The sequence below is a fragment of the Emydura macquarii genome, unplaced genomic scaffold (assembly GCF_026122565.2).
Source record: "Emydura macquarii macquarii isolate MOO-44397 ecotype Brisbane River unplaced genomic scaffold, CSIRO-AGI_Emac_v2 contig_1146, whole genome shotgun sequence".
Taxonomy (NCBI): Eukaryota; Metazoa; Chordata; order Testudines; family Chelidae; genus Emydura; species Emydura macquarii.
The window spans coordinates 7,123,263-7,148,156 of NW_027131283.1; the positions used below are offsets into that span (position 1 = coordinate 7,123,263).

The following is a 24,894-nucleotide window of genomic DNA, read 5'->3' on the forward strand; positions in this document are numbered from 1 at the left end:
GTGTCTTGGTGCATAGCCTGCCTGCATCCCCTTTCCAACTCCCAGTTTCTCTATAGAATTCAGTAAGCCCTTCCTTCCACTCCACACCACAGATTTAGGACTCAGAAAAACAACAACAAACCCCCCTCATTTTCACATTACAGTTTCCCCTCTAAGCAGGTCAAATTTAAAACTTATGAACAGCTTTACTTACTTTCCATAATCAGGACAATTTGATTAAGCAGCATCTCTGGAGTTTGCCCAGCAATCTCTAAAACAGTAGTCTGAACTAAAGATGACTCATTGATTCCTGACTCCAGTATTTGCCACGCATGCATGAATAACTTAATCTTCTCTTTAAGTGGCTCTATTTCTGGTACATCTGGAAAACCATCCTCTGGAAACTCAGGTAGCATGATTTCTGAACGAATCAAAATGCTTTTGAGAAGAAATGCATCTTTAAAGATTTTGCATTTTAAAAATTATCCCATCATATTTGATAAAATAACTTCCCATAAATCTATGTGGCAGTTTTGACATATTCTGCCTATTTACATGATTTGCTCTTCTAAGCACAAAGTTATTTTATTGTTGTTTTAGAAGCACATTTTGCAATGCCAAGTTCATTACGTTGGTTTGCTATATATGGATACTCCTCAAATGAAATAGACAAGGAGACAGAAAGAGGTCCAACTAATTAAATTTGCAGGTGGTTATTTAATTACATAGCACACAAATTTGAGATCACGATTTTTTCATTACATTCTTGGATTTCTGCAAAACAGAAAATGTACATGTAATTAAAAAGCCTGATGCATTCATCTACAAACAATTTTTGGCATCCTAAGGAAATCATCATGCATCAAATGGAATATACCAGTGTTGGAAGGAACATGTAATAAAAAGGAAAGAAAGCTGGACTATATTTGTTTGAACAAGAAAATAGGAAAGATTTAATATCTAACCTGGCTCAGGTTTAGATTCCACAACCCCTTTGGAGTGGTCAGGTTGCACTTGAGGTATTATTTCTGTTTCAAGTGGAGGTTGGTATCCTGATTCTGTAAGCACAAATACAATAAATTCAGCCAGTACTACTAACTTCCACTTCTCCAGCACCTTCCAGGTGAGGATCTTAAAAAGCTTTACAGAAATTAATGAATTAAGCTTCCGAACATTCCTGTGAGTAGAGAGGTTGAGAAAATAGATGGCATCTTGAAAGACAAAATAAAGATATTCGAAACCAAAACCCTTTAAAGATCAGAAGTCTAGAGCTGCAGAGAAAACAGTGAATTTGCAATCAAAAATAAAGAGGCACCTTAATATAGGCACCAAGGTGCTGAAGCACAGCATCAAAGAACCAAAAGACAGGTTTTGAAGCACAGCAAACACTCAACACTGCTGAAACAAAGTGCTGAGGAAAAACCCTAAAGTATCTAACCCAGTAATACTCAAAAAGATTAGGACTGGTATCCTTTGAAAACTGTTATTACTTACAACTTGCAGTTGAGGAAACTAAAGCACACAGAAGGTCCACATTTTTTAAGGTAGCCTTTGATTGGGATGCCTCAGTTTTTGGATACCCAATTCTGAATACCTAAGGCCTAATTTTCAGAGATGATGAGCACCCACACTCCAGTTAAAATCAGTGGGAGCTGTGGTGCTCAACATCTCTGAAATCACATTCTATTTGTCTAGAGAACTGGAACCTTGTGACACACCCGAGATCACAAACTAAGTCTGTGGCAAAACTGGATTACAGAACTCATCTCTTCTGACTTTTGAAGTCCCAATCATGTGCTTCAACCACTAAACCACACTTCCTCTAAGAGAAAGGAACTGATCTTTCTAGTTATTCATTTCCATAAATGTATTGGAATCCTGTTGGAATTATTATTGTTTATGCAGGGTTTTACCACAACATTAATTTAACCATAAATTCCTTTATTAAATCCAAAGACTGAATGGTATTTATACCATTGTTCTAAACATGCCTAAAAAGCCTAAATAATAACGATTACTAAATCTAAATAACAGAATAATTATAAGCATTTGATCAAGATACTTACAAACAGGCAAAACCAAGGGTGCTTACACCTCCATTGGTCAGCTCCAACTTGGTCAGAATTAGCAATTAAATTAGCAATTAAATCTTTAAGAGTTTACTTTTTTATACCTTTTAACAAACAAGTGATATCATTACCAATTATCAGACCATAGCTAAGGCCAAATGAAGATGTTTCTTATACATCAGTAATTTACTGCAGCTGGTACCCAATTAACCATGTTTTATTTCTATTACTTTAGCCCAAACCTTAAACAACACTAGTACTTTGAAGGGTCACTACAAGTTTAACACAACTCTTCTTTCTCATGATTTCATTCTTTTTGGTTACATGCTTTGGGCCTATTGTTCATATTAATATCCCAACTCAATTTAAAACCATAGTTCACCCAAATCTAATTTGGGTCTATATTCCTACAAATCCACTTAGAAGTGATCTGTTATGTCCTCAGAAGTGATTTGGTCATAAATAAATAATAATAAAAAATAAAAAGAGTTTGCAAGAGATAATTACATAAATTATGTATTACTATATATACATTAAAAATACAGGGAAAAGCATTAGAGGGCCACTGTCAACACAAAACAGAGGTCACTAAACTGTGGGGTGCGCCTCCTAGAGTGGCATGGAGGAATATTTGGAGCAGCACAGCAGGGTGCAACAGAAAAAGTTTGGGGACCACTGACTTAAAAGAACAAACACACTGTTTCCCCCCTTACTTATAGTATTAATAACAACTTGGAAATCTCAAAGTGAAATTTTGTTTTCAAATTTGATTTGTAATTCACCAGTTTTACAACTTGTTTTCAAATGCTAATTCCTATGCAGATGAAGGTAGTTGTTCACACATCTTGGTACTTTTTATTCACATGAACCAGCATGGTGAAATCACCATAATGCACTGTTTTGGGAGCCAGGCACACTGTCATCCATTTAACCAATAGGAACAGGAAATGAGGAGAGCACCCAGATGTAGGATGAGGACCTAATTCTCTCAAACAGGCTATTGAAGGATCTGCTTCAGACCTGAAGAGCTCCCTATCTTGCAGAGTTTTCCAAAGAGCAGCTCTTGTACTCCTATAGAAGTTCTGCAGGTGGCAGTAGCTCAGGTCTAGCATGCTCCCAATAGGCATTTAAGTGGATATCTGTATGCTCCCAGGTTGATGTTTATGAGAGTCTTCAGAACACACTCACTTTTGCAGATATAGGCATATCAAGGGCAGGGTGGGAGAACAACTATAATGGCCAACCATTGTATCTGTTTGTGTACTCTATTTGTATGTATGTATGTATGTCTTGATCCTGGCAATTGTTGATCCAAACTGGATCATGGTATACATGTAAGAGGTCTAATCAGGTGCCTAATGAATCTGCTTGTGGTTGACAAGCCCAAGATTACAGCACGATACTTTCTTCTTTCTCACTTTGCTTCCATCCTCTGGGATCAAAGCCACTTCATGTTGAGATCCGCTCAGTGTAAGATATTCCCTCCAAATTGGATTCTGCATGCTCTTCACAGCTTTATATGATGTTGAAAGACTTCATATCATGGTACCACCATAAAGGATGACCCCACTTTTTAGAGCCATCCCAAATCTCGCTGTACAAAGTATTCTTGGGGATACAGTCTCCTACAGTCTCCTTACATTCTCCTGGCTTGACCCAGCCATTGCAACATCCTCGTTCTCAATAGTGGTTTCTAAGTGTGTCAGTCCTGTGTGCGCCAATATCTCTAAGTTTGGTATTTTGTCTTCCCACTTTATTTTCAGGATCTTACACAGGCATCTCATGTGGAAGCTGTTAGTCTCCTGATGTGCCTAGCATATGTGGTCCATGTTTCTCAATCATACAGCAGGGATGACCGCATACAAGTCTCATAGATTCACATCTTCACCTTAGTGAATAGGTTACTGTTATTTCTTGCATGTTTCTGTAATAGCCTTAAATTCTTAGCTGCTTTTCTGATTCTGTTAGTCAGTTCAGTCTGAAGGTAAAGATTCCAGCTGATCATAGAACCCAAGTAGCAAAAGCTGTCGACAACACCAAGAGATTTATCCTCCAGAGTAATGTCAGATGCTGGTTCTTCCACCCATTGGTACATGATCACAGTTTTCTTTAAACTAATTGTCAACCCGAAGCTCTTGCATGATGCAGAAAATCTACCCAAGAGATTTTGCAGGGAAGATTCATTATGGACAACCAAGGCTGTGTCATCTGCAAATAGGAAATCTCTCAGAACCAGCAATTTTAACTTGATTTTCACTCTAAACCTTGCGATGTTGAACAAGTCTCCATCTAGTCTAGTTCGAAGACAAATGCCATCATTACTGTTCTTAAAATTGCATGAAGAATGTATGTATGTAGAAATTCCACATAGTACTCCCTGCATTTGCTACAGAGAAGTGCAAAAATCAGCTCCATTCCCCTGTGTATTAGCAGGTATTTAGGGGAACAGGATCCTGGCTGTACCCGCAAGCTAGCTGGCTATATACTCTTATCACTGGACATGTTAGTAGTCCAACAGCATAGCACTGAAAGATCCCTATTTTGGCCATCTATGGGTATAGGAGACTCCCTGAGTGAAATCATGGCCCAGTTAAAGTCATGCTCTAGCTCAGTCCTCTAGAACACCCACATACAGGCAGCCAGAATATAACCCTTAGTATTCAAATATTTTTACTTCATAATACCCAATACAATTGCTCTTAATTTCATTTTATATGCTTAAAGGATGTGGGGAAGAAGAGAATCTTGTGAGATAACAGCATTTTATTTTCTACTTCACTTCCCTTTCCCTCAAAAAAAGTCATATATAGTAGAAACAAGGTGGGTGAATAATATATTTTATTGAACCAACTTCTGTTGTTTAGAGACAAGCTTTTGAGTTTGCACAGAGCTCTTCATCAGGTCGGATATTACCTCACCCACCTGGTCTCTCCCTGGGACCGACACAGCTACTACAACAGATTATATTGCAGAAGTCATTTTCCTTCCCTCAAAAGTTTAGATTTGTTCAGTACAGAACTGAATGTCACTCCTTCAGTTAATCAGAAAGAGTTGATGAAAAACTCCACAAGTGCTATAGGTAAATTTTTCAAAGATATCTGTTACTGAGGGCCTAAGTCTTATTGAAAGTCAACAGGCTCCTAAATAATTTGTGTGTTTTTGAAAAATTTACCCTCCCTCCATATCTAGGGCTGAAAGGAGAGGTTACTTACCTGTACAGTAAGGTAAAAGAGGGATTACTTACCTGTAAAGGTACTGCCCCATTGTAGTATGTGCACAGACCTGTGCATTCTGTACCAGAGACTGTAAACTAGAGTCTGCAGGCCCGTGCCTGTGCAGAGAAGCTTCTTGTAATACTCCATGTAAAACATTGCCACAGTTTTGTCTTTGAGAACAAATAGGCCCTTTTCCCCTGACAGGAGATAGGAAGGCCTGACAGGCTAGGCAGACAGCCCTTAGCTCTCTGATGTTTATATATAGAGTGAAATCCTTTGAGGATCACAAACCCTGAGTTTGGAGGGGAGCCAGATCAGCTCTCGCATCCCAGGGCAGATGTATTCATCACCAATGTCAGGGAAGGTTGAGGGCAGACAAAAGGAATGCCCATATAAACATTGAGTGGGTCTATCCACCAGTCTAGAGAAATCAATACTTGAGAGGACACACTGAGGACAGAGTACAGATGGTGAAGGACCAGCAAATAAGCAGTCTGGTCTGCTGGAATACATATGTGCATGAGGACATATACCCCAGGAGCCTCATACAATTTCAAGCTATTGAGATTGGGTGAGCCTTGAGATCTGCAACAAGAAATTAAATTGTCTGGAACCTCATGTTTGGAAGGAAAGCTTTGTCCTGAGAAGAGTCACTGTCACCAGTATTATCACCAAGGATATGTCTATATTGGGTGTGTCCTAGTTCGCATGCATCTGTGCATTAGCTAAGCCTGCTAGTGAGAATCCACACTGCAGAGCCACACATGTGCCATGCCCCAGGGTAGTCACATCCACACTGGTGCTGTAGCTACATATTTTTCACATGTTCCCAAGTTGACCTACAAAATGTTATTTTTTTTTAAAATGAGGTGTTTATTAGAGGTTAGTAAAAAAGTATTTCAGCAAGTATTTTTAGGTCTTTTATAACTCGAAATGCTTAATGTATCTTTTTTTACAACAACAAAATCCAATACACTCATCACTCCTGGGCTGACAGCTCACTGTAAACTTTCACCCCAAAGTGAAATTCTGATGATGATTACAAATCAGTACAAATACGCATGTCTTTAAACAGAAAGTCCAAGTGCAGCAGTAATGAAAATAGTCATAATTCTGGAATTTCAATTAATCTAATCTTAGAGTAAAAATTGCATTTTTAAAGAAAAATGTTTTTAAATGTTTGTCTTTTTATAAGTTATAAGTTATCCAAACATTCCTTATACAATTCATTATACTTCCTGACACCCTGCAGTGGCACTGTTGTCACTTTCTAATGTTGTAAGCAAGAATAAACATGGAACTGTCTCTGTACGTCTTAATATTACGTTTTGCAAAAGCCAAATTAATTATGCTATATTCCATGCTGATGGATCCCAACAGGGAAAGAAATATCTATATAATTAAATTTACATGTGTTTAGGTAACACATATACATGAAGTAATGACTGTTTCATTATAAGCTAGGATTTCTTAAAAAAAAAAAAAGAAAAAAAGAAAAGATTAAATTAGTAACTTTTCTGCACAAATAGCTACTTGCAAATCCACACTGTAGAAATTATATGCTCTGTCCTGTGAGCCACATACTCATTGAAAGCATTAATATTATTAAGAGTGCAAATATATAGTTTACTGACCCAGCATTCTGAAAAAATCAGTGTATATGAGTCCCTACCCTTGAAAAATCCTTCAGTTCTAGGCAGATCATGAAGTTCTAGAAAATACCTGACAGAGTAAATGACTGATTTACATTTAAATTGGAGACTGTCTCAGACACAATCACTAAACCTAGTCACAAGTCCACATGCCTCTATGAAAAAAATTATGTAAGAGGGTCTGCCACAAGAACCTTAATCTCAAAAATTTTCCCAGACAATGTTACAGCTACTTGAAGGGCCATCTGTAGCAAAAAGTGGAAAAAATGAACACCAAGGGCTTGATTCTTCACTCTGAGCTGTGCTGCTCACAGCCACATTTACCAGATTTCCACTAATGGAAAGTTTTCATGCACAGAGGGAATTCTCCATTGGTCATCTATGGCTACGTAAGACTACTCTGTGCTGTTTACATGGCGCAAAGTTTTTATATAACTGTTGCACAAAAATTCTGCAGATCCTTAGGGAACTTTCTTTTCCAATGAAAGAAAAAAAGCATTTAACATCTTTGATCAGCAACATGGCTGATAAATTAATTTGTATTACTGTTGCAGCTAGGATCCCTAGTCATGGACCAGGACCCAGTTGGACTAAGTGGTGTACAAACACAGCACAAAAAGTTGGTCCCTGCCTCAAAGAGTTTACAATCTAAGTATAAGACAAGAGACAACAAATGAATAGACACATACAGATGTGGGAGTACAAGGAAACATTGGAGACAATATTGGTCCACAAGATAGGCAGTGGTCTCAGCACACCGGTGACCTCACCATTGTCTAGTTTTTTGTAGACATCATGGCAAAAGACATCTTTAAGGAGGAATTTGAAAGAAGATAATGAAATAGCTTTGCAGATGTTTATGGAAGCTCTTCAAAGTGTGGGGGCAGCATGGGAGAAAGCACAAAGGTATTTGAAAATTTAACGTTTAAATGATGGAAGATGGCATCATGGGCTGATCGAAGGTAGGAGTCTTCAAATTCAACAAAGATCAAAGAAAATACAAAATAACACGGTTAGAATAAGAAGGGGAAAACTTCTTTGGCTCTTGCATTAGTTGAAAATATTTCCACTTAAAAGGCCATATAGTGGACAGTTTTCTGGACTCTAAAAGTATTAACGTCACTTGTTCCGAAAATTAAAAAGGTACTCTAGCTAGTAAGCCAGAAATCAAGTTACAAGTGAAGCAACTTCAAGCCTTGTCCATAGTAGAAAGTTTTACAAATGAAAGCACTCAGTGTGATGGCAGATGGTGGGTGGCAGAGTGGGTAAAAGAAACGGTGAAGAGAAGGGTGGAGTAATGTCATACTACATTTCAAGCTGCTTTGTTGCTGGAGAATGTAAATACACTGGCAGGTAATTATAAAAAAGTCTGGATGATGGCTTATTTAACAAGTCAGTAATGATAAATTTCTTCTGCCAGAGTCCCATTTTCCTGAGAAATGCACTTGTCCACAAGAGGTGGTAAGGATTGGGTCTGAGTGAATGGCTGTGTCTCAAAGAGCTCCTGGTCTGTAGGTGGTTTGCTATAATATGCCTTGTTGTCTGCTCCAAGGGTGATGAACTTCTCCTTGTTCACTGGTCCTGGAATTCCTTCTCCAGAGCTTGTGAAGTGTCCATGGTGTTTGAAGGGGCAGAATCCCTACTCCATACAGCATCGAACTCTTTGTAAATGAGACAACCCTTGTGCTCCTTTACTCTTTGGTAAGCCTGTCTTCGTTCCTTCCCCTTTGCCTGGTATTGGCCCTCACCTCTGCTGTATCCCAGGTTTTATATAGCTTTCAACAGGATGGCATAAATATATTTGTTCCTGTAGGAATGATTCAGCTATTCCTGCACATATTCCTCTTCCCACAGCCTGAGGAAATCCAGAACCATTCTCCTGGACCATGCAGCTGCATGAAAATGTGCTGGAGCCATACTTGCAGCATTGAGAAAGGCAGAAGAGTTCTTAACCTTTACCAGACAGGTCACTGCTGAAGGGACAGTTACATTGTGGGATTGTTGCTGGACTGCTTATACTGGTAAAGGTATTTTTTGTCCATACTGGCACCAGGCCCACAGAACTATGCTGTGCAGAGGACAGATGTTGCTCTGTGCAAGGGCAATAACTATGCCAATAGAAGTGGAAGTTTTGTCAGCAGGACTCAAAATTAAACATGGATGCATGCAAGGCTGTCCCAAGAGAAGGAAAGTTTTGTTGGTACAACTAATATAGACAAGGCCTCAGATCCAAGTGTAATTTTCCCTCTGAAATAGGAGATCTAGAACTAAGGGAAGGAAGAAAGGTCAGTTCCTTGGCCAGAGCTAATGGGTCCAAGAACTATGCCTGTTTAGTTCATGCTAAGGTGAACAAGATTACATGGGCTTTCTCCTGCAGAACCTTCCACAAGAGCTTTAGTAACAGATAGAATGGAGAAAAAACATACAAGTCCCTTCCCCGCTCTAAAAATCCTCACATCTGATACTGAGTTTGCCTCCCTAGCTATTCTGAAGCAGAACCTTAGACACTAACTAATACTGTTGCAACTAATTAACTCTAAACTACTACAAAGTTGCTCAGACAGTTCTAAGGGTTTGATGACACAAACTGTCAATGGTCGCTTGAGTCACTGGTCCTGATGATAGGGGCTATCCAGCAATCGTCTCCAACAGGTCCAGTGTGAGTTTTAGTCGGAGGAGGATCTGGAGGGTTTTGGCTGCCACAGTATCTATAAAGTTGGCAGCTGGAGTCTATCATTGCTAGTTGTAGGGGGATCTACTGTGCCTGCCCCAATATCTGCAACCACAGTAGAGTGGAAATGAGCTAAAACACCATGGTTCCCATGTTGGGTTCTACTTGAGGATGTGGGCAGGGGGGGTCCAGAACATGGAGCTCTGTTGATGTCCAGGCTACTCTCCCATTCTGGGCCTGGTCTGGTGAATTTGCTGAGTTCTTCTGAGTTGGGCAAGAGGCAAGGGTGTGTCCTGGACTCCATAATAAAAGCCGAGGTTCAGCTGTCATCGATGCTTTCTACCCTCCTCTGGGATAAGATGTCAGTGACCAAGGTTGACCTGCATGAGTTCAGGACTTGGTTCTATGGGTCATGGTGTGGAGGGTGAGTGTGGGGGTGTAGGGCCACCCTTCCTTTCCTCCTTACGTTCACGCAGCCGAGAGTCAAAGCACAGGTCAAGGTCAATAAAGGTGCCTAGGTGGGTGGGGTTTCGACGCAGGCTAGCTTGTCTCTTACCTCACTGAGCCCTCATCAGAATTGGTAAAGTTGGGGTGCCTCATTCCACATCAGCCACAAACTATCAGATATAGGTGGCACAGGAAGTGGCTGGCCCTTGCCTGTGGCAAAGCTTCCGGAAGGCAATCTCTGCAGAGAGGACATGATGCGGGTCATCAAAGACTAGGAAGGTGTCCTAGTCAGATAGCACTAGGCTGTTCTGCCCCAACAGGGGGAGGCTCAACTGAGTGCTTTACTGGACAGCAGGCTGGCTACTAGCCCCACGTTAGTCTGGTGTGGTGTACACTCAAGGGTTGAACAGAAAGAGCAGCCTGCATTGGTTCAGGAAACTCCAGAATTTCTGATGATCCCCATGGAACTGTTCGGGCAGTGGCATCACAGGGGCTGGTTCAGGTGATGTGTGGTCTGTTCAGGCACATATGGTCACTGCTTTTCCCTGTGAGTATGCAAGCTGCTCACATAAGGTCTGTGCTTCAGCAGTGAATTGTGCCACCTGAGCCTGTGACCATGCTAGTTTCTCAGGCAGGGTCTGTGCTTCAAGCACAGATTGCGTAGCTTGGGTCTACAGTGTGAGGTTTTCTGCTTGCATACAAGTGACTTAGTCCTGTGGGTCCCAGGCGTTCGGGGAGCCACTGGTTGGAACGCAGCCCACCCCTTCTATTATCTGCAGAGGGATTGGATAGATTTGGGGGAGGGAGGGGAGCACGCAGGTGGTCTGAGCAAAGTGTCATGACTGGGACATGGATGGTCAGACCTAGTGGTCAGAGCAGGAGTTGGGCATCAAGCCAAGTTAGATACCAGGAAGTAAGAGTCAGAGACAAGCCAGAAGGCAGACCAAGAGTCAAGTGGCAGGAGGGAGCACGGTCAGGGTATCAAGAGATTGGGGTTGGGCACCTGGTTACAGACAGCAATCAAACAGTGAAGTTGAGAACAAACCAGGGTCGGAAGCTGGAGTTTAGGGTCTATTGCAAGCAGGGTCTGGGGCAAAGGCAGGCAGGAAGTATAAGCTGTAGCTCAGACAGCCCCCTTTCATGGCTTTTTGTTTTATGTACTGGTATTGGCCAATCAGTGGGTTGTGAGGGGCTGTGTACAGAGGTGGTGTGGCCTCCCTTGCAGATTGCTAGGGAGAACCAGACTGGGCCGGTGCGGACGGAGCTAGAGCCTGCCTGTCTACCAACCTGGAAGCAAGGGGGCGGGGCAGGAAGTACAAAGGAGAGGCCCAGGAGCTCAGTTGGAGCCCAGCTCCAGGAGGGGAAGGATGTCCTTCCTGGCCCTCCAGGGCTGCCGGTGGCCTGGTACCCAGGTGAGCTGACTGAGACCAGGTACCTAGGGAAGTGGACCACGGCCGGTGTCCGGGAGCAGACGAAGGAGCAGTGTGAGGCCTGGGGCCCCGCGGTACCCCCGGTTCCCCCTGCCCCATCAGAGCAGGGGATTCTGATGGGTGAGGACATGGAGGAGTTGCCCGACGCCAACGTGGAGGAAGTGGCCCTACGGGGCCCAGACTTGGAAGAGCTGCCCCTGGAAGGGCAAGGGGATGATGGTGAGGCATGGGCCCTGACTGGGCCCGACCTGGAGGAGCCCAAGTCCGCTGCCTCCTGGAGGCATTTCCGCAGACCTTCACGGCGGTGCCAGGACGAGCCACTGGGATACAGCACACCATCCAAACAGCCTCCAGGGAAGTGATCCGCGAGACCACCCGGCCACTCCCCCATCGCCTGAGGGAAGCCATCGAGGAGGAGGTCTGGGTAATGCTCGATCTGGGAGTGATCGAGAGATCGCGGAGCGAATGGCACAGCCCCATCGTGCTCGTCCCAAAGCCTGATGGGACCCGATGGTTCTGCATAGACTTTCGGAGGGTCAACGCGATCTCGACCTTTGATGCATACCCCATGCCCCAGGTGGTTGAGCTTCTCAAGCGATTGGGAGAAGCCCACTACATTATCACTGGACCTGACCAAGGGGCATTGGCAGATCCCACTGGCGCCAGGGTCAAAGGCAAAGATGGCCTTTGCCACTCCCAGCGGATTATACCAATTTACTCGGATGCCCTTTGGCCTCCACGGGGTACCTGCGACCTTCCAGCATCTCATGGATCGCCTGCTGCAAGAGCATACCGGCTACGCGGCAGCCTACCTCGATGACGTTGTGGTCTATAGCCAGTGCTGGGAAGATCACCTGCCCCGAGTGGCGGCTATCTTGCAAACATTCCGCGATGCGGGATTGACGGCGAACCCCCGCAAGTGCAAGATCGGATTCCAGGAGACCACCTACCTGGGGTATGTCCTGGGCCGAGGGCTAGTGCGACCACTGGTGGGAAAGGTCCAAGCAATCCAGGATCAACTGGCCCCAACGACGAAGCGACAGGTGAGGCAATTCTTAGGCCTAGTCAGCTACTACTGTCGCTTTATCCCCCACTTCGCTTCAATTGCGGCCCCATTGACGGAGCTCCTGACCAAAGACCAGCCGCAGAGAGTCCGATGGACCCCGGACTACGACACAGTATTCCACACCCTGAAGGACTGTTTATGCAGGGAACCGGTCCTGTACAGCCCCGATTTTACTCAGGACTTTGTGGTCCAAACCAATGCCTCCACGGTAGGGCTTGGAGCGGTCCTCTCCCAGACCATCCAGGGAGAGGAACACCCAGTGCTCTACATCAGCAGGAAGCTGTTTCCCTGGGAGCAGAACTACTCCATGATCGAGAAAAAAGACCTACCAGTCAAGTGGGCGGTGGAGGCCTTACGATACTACCTGTTGGGGTCCACATTCACAGTGGTGACGGACCATGCACCCCTTAAGTGGCTGCAGACTATGAAGGACATGAATGCCCGCCTCCTGAGATGGTACCTGGTCCTCCAACTGTTCGCGTTCATGGTGTGACACTGTCCGGGTAAGGATCATGCGAACACGGATGGCCTCTCTTGGCTGGGTGAGGGAGGCCTTCCCGGCCCCATAGCCCGGGAGCCGGACTTGAGGGGGTGGAGGGTGTAACGAGGCGGTGTGGCCTCCCTCGCAAATTGCTAGGGAGAACCAGACTGGGCCTGTGGGGGCGGAGCTAGAGCCTGCCTGTCTACCAACCCGGAAGCAAGGGGGCGGGGCAGGAAGTACAAAGGAGAGGCCCAGGACCTCAGTTGGAGCCCAGCTCCTGGAGGGGAAGGATGTCCCTCCTGGCCCTCCAGGGCTGCCAGCAGCCTGGTACCCAGGTGAGCCGACCGAGACCAGGTACCTAGGGAAGTGGACCAGGGTTGGTGTCCGGGAGCAGGCGAAGGAGCAGCGCGAGGCCTGGGACCCCACGGAACCCCCGGTTCCCCCCGCCCCGTCGGAGCAGGGGATTCCGAGGGGTGAGGACATGGAGGAGTTGCCCGACGCCGACGTGGAGGAAATGGCCCTACGGGGCCCAGACTTGGAAGAGCTGCCCCTGGAAGGGCAAGGGGACGATGGCGAGGCATGGGCCCTGACTGGGCCCAACCTGGAGGAGCTACCCCCCACTGATGGCCCCGAAGAGCTGCCCGACCTGCCACCCCCTGACGAGATCGAGGGGTTCTACAATCTGCCTCTGGGCACCTACCCCGACAAGGGGGACTGGACACTGGAACCCCAGGTACCGGAGGGAAAGGGGGGAGGAAGTAGCTCAGGGGAGGGGCCTGGGGAGCTAGACTACTTGCTGCCCCACTGTGGGCCTTGAATTAAGTAAATCTTGGGGACTGTTCCCCCAGCTCCCGAGCTGGGACCACCCCTGCTGAGGCAGGGAATGAGGGGGTATGGCCTCCCTCTCAGAGTGCCAGAGGGAGCCGACAAAACCCTCTACAGGCTGTCACTCAGGTCCTGCTGGGCAATACACCCTACCAAGCCCAGCCTCACAGGCTCCTCCTGTAGGAGCCCAGCCTAAGTCTCCAGTGGCAATGCAGAGGCATCAGCAACCCAGAACCCCAATGGTTCCAGCCCTGCAGGATTTTACACTCACAGATAATACATCATTTTGATAGCTAAAACAAAAAACCACATCAAATGGCATATATTTACAGAGGGACATAGTAAAGAGAGGAGGGGAAAAAACGGGCTTATATTTTCTTATGTAAGAAAAGGGAAAAGACTACTTATTGGACAAATCTAACCTGATTCAGGTTTAGGTTCAGGTTCTTCAACCTCACTGGAATCAACAGATTTTTCCTGAGGTATTTGTTTTGTTTCAAGTTGACTCTCTAATTCCACCATTTCTGTGAATTAAAAAAAAAAATATTGTAATGTGCTGCTATATATGAATTAGGATATGCTATTCACAGAAAAGTTAGAAAAAATAAATTTCTAAGACATTAGAATATATTTACATCAGGAAAAATCCAGGAGTGGATTAAAAGTAAATGGGCCTAGAATTCAATCACTTGAGTCCCTTCTCACTATGTCTACCACCCAGACTCACCTTTACACTCAATTTCCCCCTTCTGAGTACTTTCGTCTACCAGTTCCCAACCTTCCAAGTTTTCCTGCCCCCACCAAGTTCTCTTTACTATAGAGGTGGTAGGATAGGGTCTGCCCCAAACTACCCTCACCTAGATCTACAGCCTTACAAGGAATGAATTGGAAGATTCTCTTTTCCTTTGCTCTCTGCCTTCTTGGCTGTTACTGAACATGGTTATCCTAGAGACAGGCAGTCCTAGAGGGAAGCAAGCTGAGTCATGGCCAGAATGAACACAAACTAGTGAAAGGGAACTAGAAGATTTTGCAAGGTAACTACTTACTCTCAAAAAGCCTGAATACCTGGGAAGGATGTTCTGAGCCCTACCATCTGTGTGGGTTGGTGGGGCAGGGAGGATTCCATATCTTTATTTTGGATGATGAAGTGATGGTAGTTGTTACTTGTTCTACCCTCAGTCCAGCATTCAGCAGGGGAAAAGATCAAGATGCCATTCTCCCCTCACTGTCAGTGGTGGGCAAAGGGGCCAGGAACCAGTGTTTCTCCAGCATTAAGGGTTTGATAAAATAAGCAAAAAGGCAGAATGGGGCACAACAAGAGCACTTTCATAGTTTGACATGTAAATATCTCTTGCTGTGAATTTGGTTTTGTCTTTTTAGATTGTGCTCTTTGCACATTTTCTTACATAATCTGCCACCTAATTTTCAGTGAAATATGTTTTGTTGGCAAAACTATTTAACGAGTACCAATGTGCTGATTTTAGACTAAAATGCAGTTTAGTCTATGGATTAAATTAGCTTTTATGCAGCTGCATTGGAAGAAACAACTAAATTGAGGTGAATATTAAAGAAACTGTTTCTTGACATTAAGTGTTAAAATATTTGTGATGGGGTAGCTGCCCCACACTAGCCTGGAAAAGGTTGATAAAGCCCTGGGGGGGCGGGCTACAATAGGAGCAGCCAATCAGGGCCAAGGAGGCCTTATATAGGTAGCCAGCAGAGAGCAGAAAAGGGCAGTCACTCCCAGGAGTTTGGAAGGGAAAGCTTGTGTCCCTGCAGACTGGGGAAGGTCAGCACCATGGACAGAGCAGTGACTAGCTTCAAAGAAGGAGCAGCTGAGAGCCCCCAGGTGTAAGGGCTGGACAGTGGACTGCAGCTGCCACTGAAGGAAGTAGCTAGACTAGGACTGCAGAATCCCCAGAAAACAGGGAAAGCATGGATTGTGGCATGGTCGGAGGGCTGCATCATGAAGCGGATGCTGCGGGCTTTGGAGAGATGTGGGTCTTAAGGCGGTGGGTGAGACGCAACCACGTGGCGGTGCTGGGATCTGCAGAGCTGATTCCCCAGACTAACCAGCAGGAGGTGCAAGAGCGGTGGATGGAACCCTATTACAATATTTCAAATCTTAATTCATTTCTCTTTTGGTGTCTTATGTATTTTTAAAAACTACACTAGACAGAATATGGGCAAAATATATATATTAAAAAACCAAAGCAGTTTGTCTTAATTGCAGATGAGTTGCCTTAATGTTTTCTGAGGGGGAGGTGTTGTGGAATCTCCCATTTTTTGTTTTTATTTTCACTGATCCTTATAGACCCAAAATATTGCTGACCTTCCCTTTTGCCAGAAAGAAGTAGCTAGGACTCCCTGTGAAAACCATTACAACACTGTTGGCAAGAGGTGGGTGATTGAGCAATGTAGGACCCTCTTCTCCCACACTCTGGTCAAAGGTTGGTGTATTGCCTCCACATTTCTCTGACTATTTGTTGCCCCAGGGAACAAACTAGTTATTCCTGATCTTAGTTCACCACTGTACTGCTACTAGCCTGACCCATAATATTATTTTAGAACAAGATAGCAACAGTATCATTTGTATTTCTCCATCCATTTTTATTCAAATACATATAGCTTTCTTTCAAAAAAGAAAACCAAGTAACAGTAATACTGGTGTAGGTCCATTATGAGGGCCTTCAAACCTTGCCAGGATGTTTGATTAGATCTCAAGGTATTGTGCATTGTCTCCAAAGGACTAAAATTAATTCCAATTGAATCATAGGGGGTAGACACTGTAAGGACTATAAATCCCAGGATGCAGTCTTTGGCATCCTCTAGGACACTTTGGACTTGGACGTTGCGATCCTGTATCTGGACAGAAATGGAAAGTCAGACGATCCTACTGAGTGGAGTGCTAGCCAAGGGAAGCAGAAGGAGAGAGGAAGCAGACAAAAAAGGTCAAGTGCCCCAAAGAGAGTCAGGAGTTTAAAGAGATGGGGATGCTAGTCCTGGAGCCAGCTGTGCTACCCTACCAGGTTTAAGTGTCTGGCAAGAAAAGAACTAATAGCAGTTGCCTGAGCTTAGATCTAAGAATTTGGCCACTGTTCAGTCATCCCTGCTGGGACCATGTGACTGATAATAAGGCTACACTGCACCTGCAGGTGTGCAACACTGAGCTCCAGGCTCCAGCACATTTACTCGTTCTCAGTAGACGGGACTGAAAGCTGCAGCCAGAAAATGTTGGTTGTACTGGTGCATCCTGAGCTGCACCCACAGGCAACTGTGGAAAGTGTGAGTACCCCAGATACTACTCTCCTTGTTTAGGGAGATCCAGTTAGTCTCCTAGGTGGTCTGGTGTGAAAGTCCTTGTACTAGGAACAGGATCTCATTGCAAGCTAGTTAAGGTGTAGACTAGGGAGCTTGTAAGAAAAGCAATTGGCTGCTTAAAGTTAGTGGCTGTTTTATAACTGGGATTATTACCAGCTACTCTGTCAATTACTTTTGAATAGAGCAAATTGAGTCTCATGCCTGTTATCTGGACTGCTTCTGCTAATTAAAAGATACCTTGTGCTGCCCTTGGAGTTCAATTCATCAAGTGTGCCATCTCAAGAAAATGTCTGGGATTTTAAAACTATTGGGGGAGGGGAGAAGAGTGTATTCTAGGCAGGGTTGAATTCGTATAATGTTAATGGTGAATGTTCTTATGTTATAAAAACCTTAAACTTAAACAAGCCTCTGCTGTAGTGAGTAGTAAAGTTTACTTTAATATTTATAAATTCACCATTAGCTGAACTGTTGTAATGCCACTTAATGACTTATCACAGTTATTACAGCAGGTATTCTATTTTATTCTATTGCATTGTCATTGTATTTTGCTATATTACTTCTAAGTAAAGCTGTTCCTGGTTCCTACTCATGAGTTTAATGCTTTCCATAAAGTAATAAGTATCACTGGCCCTTATCTGCTAGGCCTATTACATGGTTTAGGTCACAGTTGTTCCTGGAATCTACCAAGATACGCTAACAGAGATCTATAGTATCCAGGCAGAGGCACCACCAACCCTCTCTCTTCCTGTGAGTAGAGATCTGCGGCAGATCAGTAAACAGAAGATTACCCATATGTCCAACACCACTGGAACCTCCCCAGGTTCTCCATTCTCTTCAATAACATCAGGTGCCCAGACAAGAGGTAAACACTTTTTTCTCCTGGATCACCCAGGAGCAGGGGAGGGTTATGCTGCTAATTCCAGCTATACTGAACAGCATGTTTAAATAGAGGTCAAACAGATAAATATCTCTGAACAGATTCCTCCTGGTCTTTTTAACTTTTCTTCATATCGTGAAAGAGAGTCACCCAACTTGTGCAGTAACAGTGGTTTTTTGAGATGTTTCTCTATGGGGGCTCCACTGTAGGTGTCTGTGTCCCTGCACCTCTGATCAGAAATTTTAGGAAGCAGTGTCCATTCGGCCCGCACATGTGCTCTCCCTGTCTTGTATCTTGCCTCAAGGCTATCTCGCACTGTGTGGGTGAACTGCCCTCAGTTCCTTCTTTACTGCAGAGCCCCTTATTGAGAACTCCAAAGTAGAGGGGAGGAGGGCGGGTCATGGAGCTCCCATAGGGGGAGATATCTCAAAGAACCAACGTTATTGCTCAAGGTGAGTAACTATTTCTTCTTCTTCAAGTAGGTCCCTATGGGTGCTCCACTGTAGGTGACTCCACAGCAGTGCCCCTGAGGGAGGGTTAGGGCTTTGGAATTGAGTCTATTACTAATGCTAATACTGTAGAGCCAAACATGGCATCAGATGCTGAGTCATGGGTAATTGCATTATGCTCCACAAAGGTATGAGCAGATGCCCAAGTTGCTGCTCTACATATTTCTGTAATATGAACACTTTTGATGAATGCTACAGAAGTAGAAACAGATCTCGTGGAATGAGTTTTGACTCCAGGTGGAGGTTGCTGATTGTGGGTACAATAGCAATAGTTAATGTAGTTCAATATCCATTTCAAGAGTCTCTGATCTGATATTGTGGATCTGTCTGCAATTTAAAGGAATAGCTTGGGAGATTTTGTTCTATCCAAATAGAATGCCATAGCTCTCCTCACATCAAGTGTATGAAATATTGCTTCTCTGTCACAGTGGGGCTTTTGGAAGAAGGTGGGAAGGTGAATGAGCTGGTTCATATGGAAGGATGAGGCTACTTTCAAGAGTGTGGTCTCAGTGTGACCTTATCCTTAAAGAAAATTGTGAAGGGAGGGTGTTCCATTGGAGTAACTATTTCCCTGATCCTCCAAGCTGAGGTGATTGGCCACTAGGAATTCTGTTTTTAGACAGATGTATAAATGAGCTTGTAACCATGGGTTTTAAAGGCGGTTTTGTTAGACCCTTGAGGACCAGATTAAGATCCATGTTTGTGTGGGATCTCTGATTTGTGGGAAGAGGTTACTCATACTCTTGAGGAATCTCTTCATTGCTGAATGAACATATACTGAATATCCATCTTTCTTCTGATGAAAGGTGCACTTTTACTAAACAGAGATAATCCTGTATTTGAGATTTAACATGTAGTCTAATATTAGTGGGCGGGAGGAGGAGGCTGTTTTGAGTCACACCAGATTTGGAATCTGCAAGTTCCATGTGGGAACTATGAGAATAACTTTAACTTTTTTCTCTTTATTTTGAGTAAGACCTTCTATATAAGAGGAAATAGAGGGAAGGCGTAAAGAAGATTTGTTTCCCCTCGAAAGAGGAATGCATCTCCCATTGACTGCTTCCTCAGCTCGGCTCTGAAACAGTACTGGGAGTATTTTTTTGTTTTTGTTTCAGGACATGGCAAACAAGTCTATTGCTGGGACTCCCCAACAGCAAAACATGTCGTGGAGCACTCTGGAGTCCATTTCCTATTCATGTTCTGTGAGAATGCTTTGAGGCTGTCCACTTTTGTATTCTGTACACCCGATAGGTAAGCAGCTGATACGACAATGTTGTGCTGGATGCACCAATTCCATAATTTTACTGTGCTTGTGCACAGGGATGGTGATCTGGCCCCTCCCTGGCGGTGTATGTAGAACATGCATGCTGTGTTGTCTGTCATGATTTTTGTTTGCCCTTGATCAACAGTAGGAAATGTGCACAAGCATTCCTGACTGCCCTGAACTCCAGCAGGTTGATATGGAGTGTTGATTCTGTGGGGGACCATTTCCCCGAAATCTTGTGATTGTCCAGATGAGCTCCCCAGCCCACTAAAGATGCATCTGTTGTCAGTATGGAGGTGGCTATGTAAATGGGATCCCTGAATAGACATTCTGTAGGTCTCTCCACTATTTGAGGGAGTCTTTGACTGTTGAGAGCATTGATAGTGGCTTGTTTAATCTCTCTGGTGTGTACACTGTTCTGAGCCATACCTGAAGGCACTGTATGTGGAATCTTGTGACTTATCGCAAATGTACATGCTGCTATGTGCCTGAGAAGTTGAAAGCAATTTCTGACTGAGGTCTGGTCTGAATGATGTTGATTGAGACAGGGTGTGGAACCTGTGTAGTTGAAGGAAGGCCTTGGCTTTTACTTCATCGAGAGAGGCTCCTATGAATTCCGGATGTCACACTGGATTCAAAGTTGATTTTTGGGTGTTTAGTTGTAGTCCCAACTGCATGAATACCTCTAATATTGTGTGTGGCCCTTAGGGTATTGTCGAAGGATCATGCCTTGAGTATGCAGTCATCTAGATATGGGTAAATCATGATTCCTAACTTGTGAAGATGGGCTGCTACCACAGATAGGACTCCAGAAAATACTCTGGGTGAGGATGATAGGCTAAATGGAAGTACTCTGTATTGATGATGGTCCTGACTGAAGGTGAAGCTGAAGAAGCTCTTGTGGGATGGTTGAATTGCTATGTAAAAATAGGCATCTTGAAGGTCAAGGGCCAAGAACCAACTCCTTGAGCTAGAGATGGAATTATTGCTGTTAGTGTAACCATCTTGAATTTGTGTGCCTTTATGTATTTGTTTAGTGCTCTCAGATCTTGAATGGGTCTCATCCTCTATATTTTGGTATCAGGAGATATTTGGAATAGAAGTCCTGTCCCCTGGGTTGAACGGGAACTGGTTCTATAGCACCGAGGCTTAGTAGGTGATCTATTTCCTGATGTAATTTCTCATGAGGAAGGTCCCTGAAGAAGGATGGAGGGGAGGGAAGAAGGGTGGGTAGGAGGGAGGTAAAATGGATAACTAACCCTTGGAAATGATCTCTAATACTCATTTGTCCAACATTATATTTTCCAGCTTTAACAGAAAAGAGCATGTCTGCATCTGAAGGGATGTGGATGGTCTGTATACTGCAGCAATTGTCAGTGGGAGTGGTTGCTCAGGGCCTCAAAGAAGGTATCCAAACTGATGCTTTGATATTGAGGCCTGTACCAATGAAGGGTCGGAGGCTGATGGTTTTTGTTTCTGCACCCATTGTCTCTTACATTGGGGTTTGTAGTACTTTTTGAGGTGTGGGAAAATTGGGCCAGTTGAGATCTTTGAGACATTTGTTTGCTATATTTTCTTTTCTGTGCTGGTGTTCTAGATCTCCAGGGAGCACAGCATGGCTCTTGAGTTCTTCAGCAGGTGAAGTGAGGCATCTATCCTTGCTGCAAAGAGGACAAAGATTTTGGATGGTGGAGTAATATCCTTTTGCAGGCTAGCCTCCTGCTCCTCAAAAGTTTCCTCTTGAGGGGCCTACGGCTCTGGAAAGAGAGGCTGAGGGGAAACTGTTTTGCTCTCTCCCTGTAGGAGATCCTTGAGGTCCTAAAGGGTGATGTCTGTAGGCTGCCCATGGCTCCCAGTATGGATGCTGGGGTGGAGCAAAGGGCATGGGTGGTGGTACTCAAGGGTATCCATACAGGTACATGGTTGAGGTTCCTAACGTAGACAAATCTGAGAAGATCCTGGATGCTGTTCAGGTGAGCTGTGCCCTGAGGCTAAGGAGAGGTTGTCAACATCCTCACTTTTTCTTCATCACATAAAGGTGGAGCTAATAGGGAGGCTGGTAGAGAAGTGTCTTGGTACCCTGGGTGATTCTGGAGACCAAAATGTAGTCAGTACTGAGCAGTGGAGATTCTAGTGTCTCAGAAATCAATCAAATCAAAACTCCTATGGCACCATGGTGGTGAGTGGTACCACTCAGGTTTGTCTTTGTTGGCTCATTGGTACCGAGGAAGTCAGTGGTGGCTGAAGCCTCTTGTGATGTGATAAGTGGCCAGAGGAGGGCTCCATGAAGGTGCACAGTACTGCAGTCTTGCTTGTCTCTGTCAGTGCCACCTTAGCAGAGGTGCTATAGTCTCTGTCTCTGAGTTTGTCTCTAAGGCTGTGTCTCGTGGGTCTTTAGGTTTGGTGGTGGTACCAGGACCCAAGAAACCTATAGCCTTATGGGTGCAGTGCTGCCAGTGCCAAGGTTACTGACCTTGCTGGGGATCTCTTTTTACCAGTCAAGTGTTCAGCTTGGAGATCTGTAGCCTCTTTTTTTAGAAGCCTTATGTGAAGAATCCAAAGATTTTTGTCAGCTCTGCTACAGTTTGGGGTACCATGAAGGTTGATGGTCTCAACAAGGTCACTGCTCCAGGAGAATCCTGGGACCAGGGTGAGAGGCCAGTCTGAGAGATCTCTCCATCATGAGGAGTTTGTTTTAATTTGCAGCTCTTCCTCATTCTGACCTTCAACTTCTGGCAAAAAGTGCACTTAAAGAACAGGAGCCTCTCCTAGACGCTGGATACTGCGAGAGTATGTCGCTGATTGGTATTGCTTTTCTGCAGGAGAGGCAGCATTTGAACCTGAGGGAGCCAGGCATATTCTTTGTTGGAGGTCGGTCCCCATAAGGGGGAGAGAAAAAACAGGTCACCAGCAACAGGGAAATAACTATAAGGGAAAGAAATTTTTTAGGGAATAAAATGAAAAGAAGAAATGAAATGGGAGTAAGTGATAATGGAAACTACTAGCTATTACAAAATTCAAAACAAGGAAAAAACATTAATCAGAATCTGACTCTGCTGATTTCTCCATCTCAGTCCAAGGGCGGTTGCAAAGGAATTGAGAACTGTTCGCCCATGCAGCTCTGGCAAGACATGAGACAGGGAGAGTACATGTGAGGACTGAATGGACACTGCTATCAAAAAGTCTTTGACCAGAGGTGCATGGATACAGAAACACCTACAATGGAGCACCCATAGGAATGCTACTTGTATAAAAATGATGGTTCTTCAATTCTTTTCACTTCTGTCAACTTTATGGGTCATTTGCAGAGCAATATAAGACCTGTTCAAACACTAATAATCTGAGTGGTAAAATTAATTAAAACAGTTATCTACAGCATTTGGACGTGCAAAAAGATAACTTCTAGATAATTTAGGACAAAATTTTGATCATAGCTTGATATTTTTTTAATTTCTTCAGGCTTCCTAGTCCTCTTCTCATTTTTGTCTCAAGTCTGTTACAAATAGGTTGGGTTTTTTAATCCCTTTATTTAAAAAAAAAAAAATTCAGGAAGGGAATTTTAAACTTTTCCAAGATTACCAGTATCCCTTTAATTACATTTAAAAAGTGTGTAGCCACTACTTGGCCCTGGCTATTCCATTGTAATCTTGCATTTTTTAAAAGAAACAAAACGAGGAAGGAATAAAAATTCATGACAAAATAGCATACATTTTTCTGGCAGGCTAATCAAAATATTTAAAATAGTGTACTTTACAGGAGGAACACATAATGAAAAGTGGTAAAAGAATGCATATGCTTTATGCTATATAATAGGAAAAAGACTATGTAATACTTATCTTACCTTTCAGGTTAGGTTCCTGTTTGGAATCAACGGAATCAATGGGTTGCATCTGAGCAGTTTGTTCAGTTTCAAGTGGAAACTGCTCTTCCATTTCCTCATATTCTATGAGCATAAATATAACCATTAATAATTTTGAGATCCCTTGAAGATACTCTGAGGGAAGGCACTATATAAGTGCAAACTTTTTGTGACCTGGTACAAAGATTCTAGCTGATCACCAACAAGCAGGGAGTTAATTCCCTGCTTAAACATCTGTGTAGGGTCAAGTAACAGAGGAGGACTGAGTCAATTAGGTACTCAGAAGGAGCAATGAAAATACTATAAAAACCAGTTACTTAGTAAGCAGCAAGACGCAGGCCATCACACTCAGGCTACATCTATACTATGAGCTAAGGGTGTCATTTCCTTGTTCATGTATGCACATTTACTAGTTTGACAGCTAGTGCAAGTAAGTGTGTGCAAGAAAGAAAATCACTCCCCTAGTTTGTAGTATAGATGTAGCCTTAGGAACTAACTGGTTGGGAGCAGGGTGGAGGTTGTGGGAGAAAGGGGAGTGTATTTGATTTTTATGTACGTTTACATAAAAGCTTGTTTGTTTTATAACCCATATATATTCGGTCTGAATAAAACTTTTTAGAAGAACACACTTGATGAGAAAAATGCTTTACTTTTGTAACTGGGTCAACTGGCCTACTCTACCTGTTTACAATATTTATTTTTATTTCATCTAAAAGAAAACACAAGGGATAAGTAAATTTGATACATAAAGGACCACCCAAATCTTCACTTAAAACTCAATCTAAAATAACAATTAATCTGTTTTGAAGTCTGAAAATGTAGAGTTAATTTCTTTATTCTATTTTCATGTACCTATGCACATCCCTATTTCAGTGGGACCTGAAACAGACCACGAGAAAAAGGTTAGTCTTATGGTATTTCTGACTCATGTAGAACAAGAAAGCTCCAAGAATCTCATATGCAAGCCTCTTACAGACCAATTTCCTGATTGGTTACAGACCAACACTATTGATATAAGCTCAGAGCAGCATTGGCATCAAACACAGTCTATGCATCTTTTTTGATTTGCAGATCCCTAGTATAAACTTTTTCATTATGTACTTATGAATGGATAACTGATTATGTATGTGATACAATATATTCACTTAAACAAAAAAGTCACAATCAAAACACAGTATCAAATACATAAAACAATACATATAAAAACACAAACCATACTTATCTATAAG

The 24,894-nt window shown here is 43.6% G+C and overlaps 1 protein-coding gene across 1 annotated transcript in view; it reads right to left on the bottom strand.

The window, feature by feature from the left end:
* Positions 1 to 24,894, bottom strand: part of AK9 (adenylate kinase 9) — a 168,975-nt gene that overhangs the window by 69,536 nt on the left and 74,545 nt on the right. The window contains exons 21-24 of the mRNA XM_067546583.1: positions 23,648 to 23,749; positions 14,258 to 14,359; positions 945 to 1,037; positions 194 to 400 (exon numbers count right to left, since the gene is read on the bottom strand). Coding sequence (XP_067402684.1) covers positions 194 to 400; positions 945 to 1,037; positions 14,258 to 14,359; positions 23,648 to 23,749 — 504 coding nt within the window. The remainder of the gene's footprint in view (positions 1 to 193; positions 401 to 944; positions 1,038 to 14,257; positions 14,360 to 23,647; positions 23,750 to 24,894) is intronic.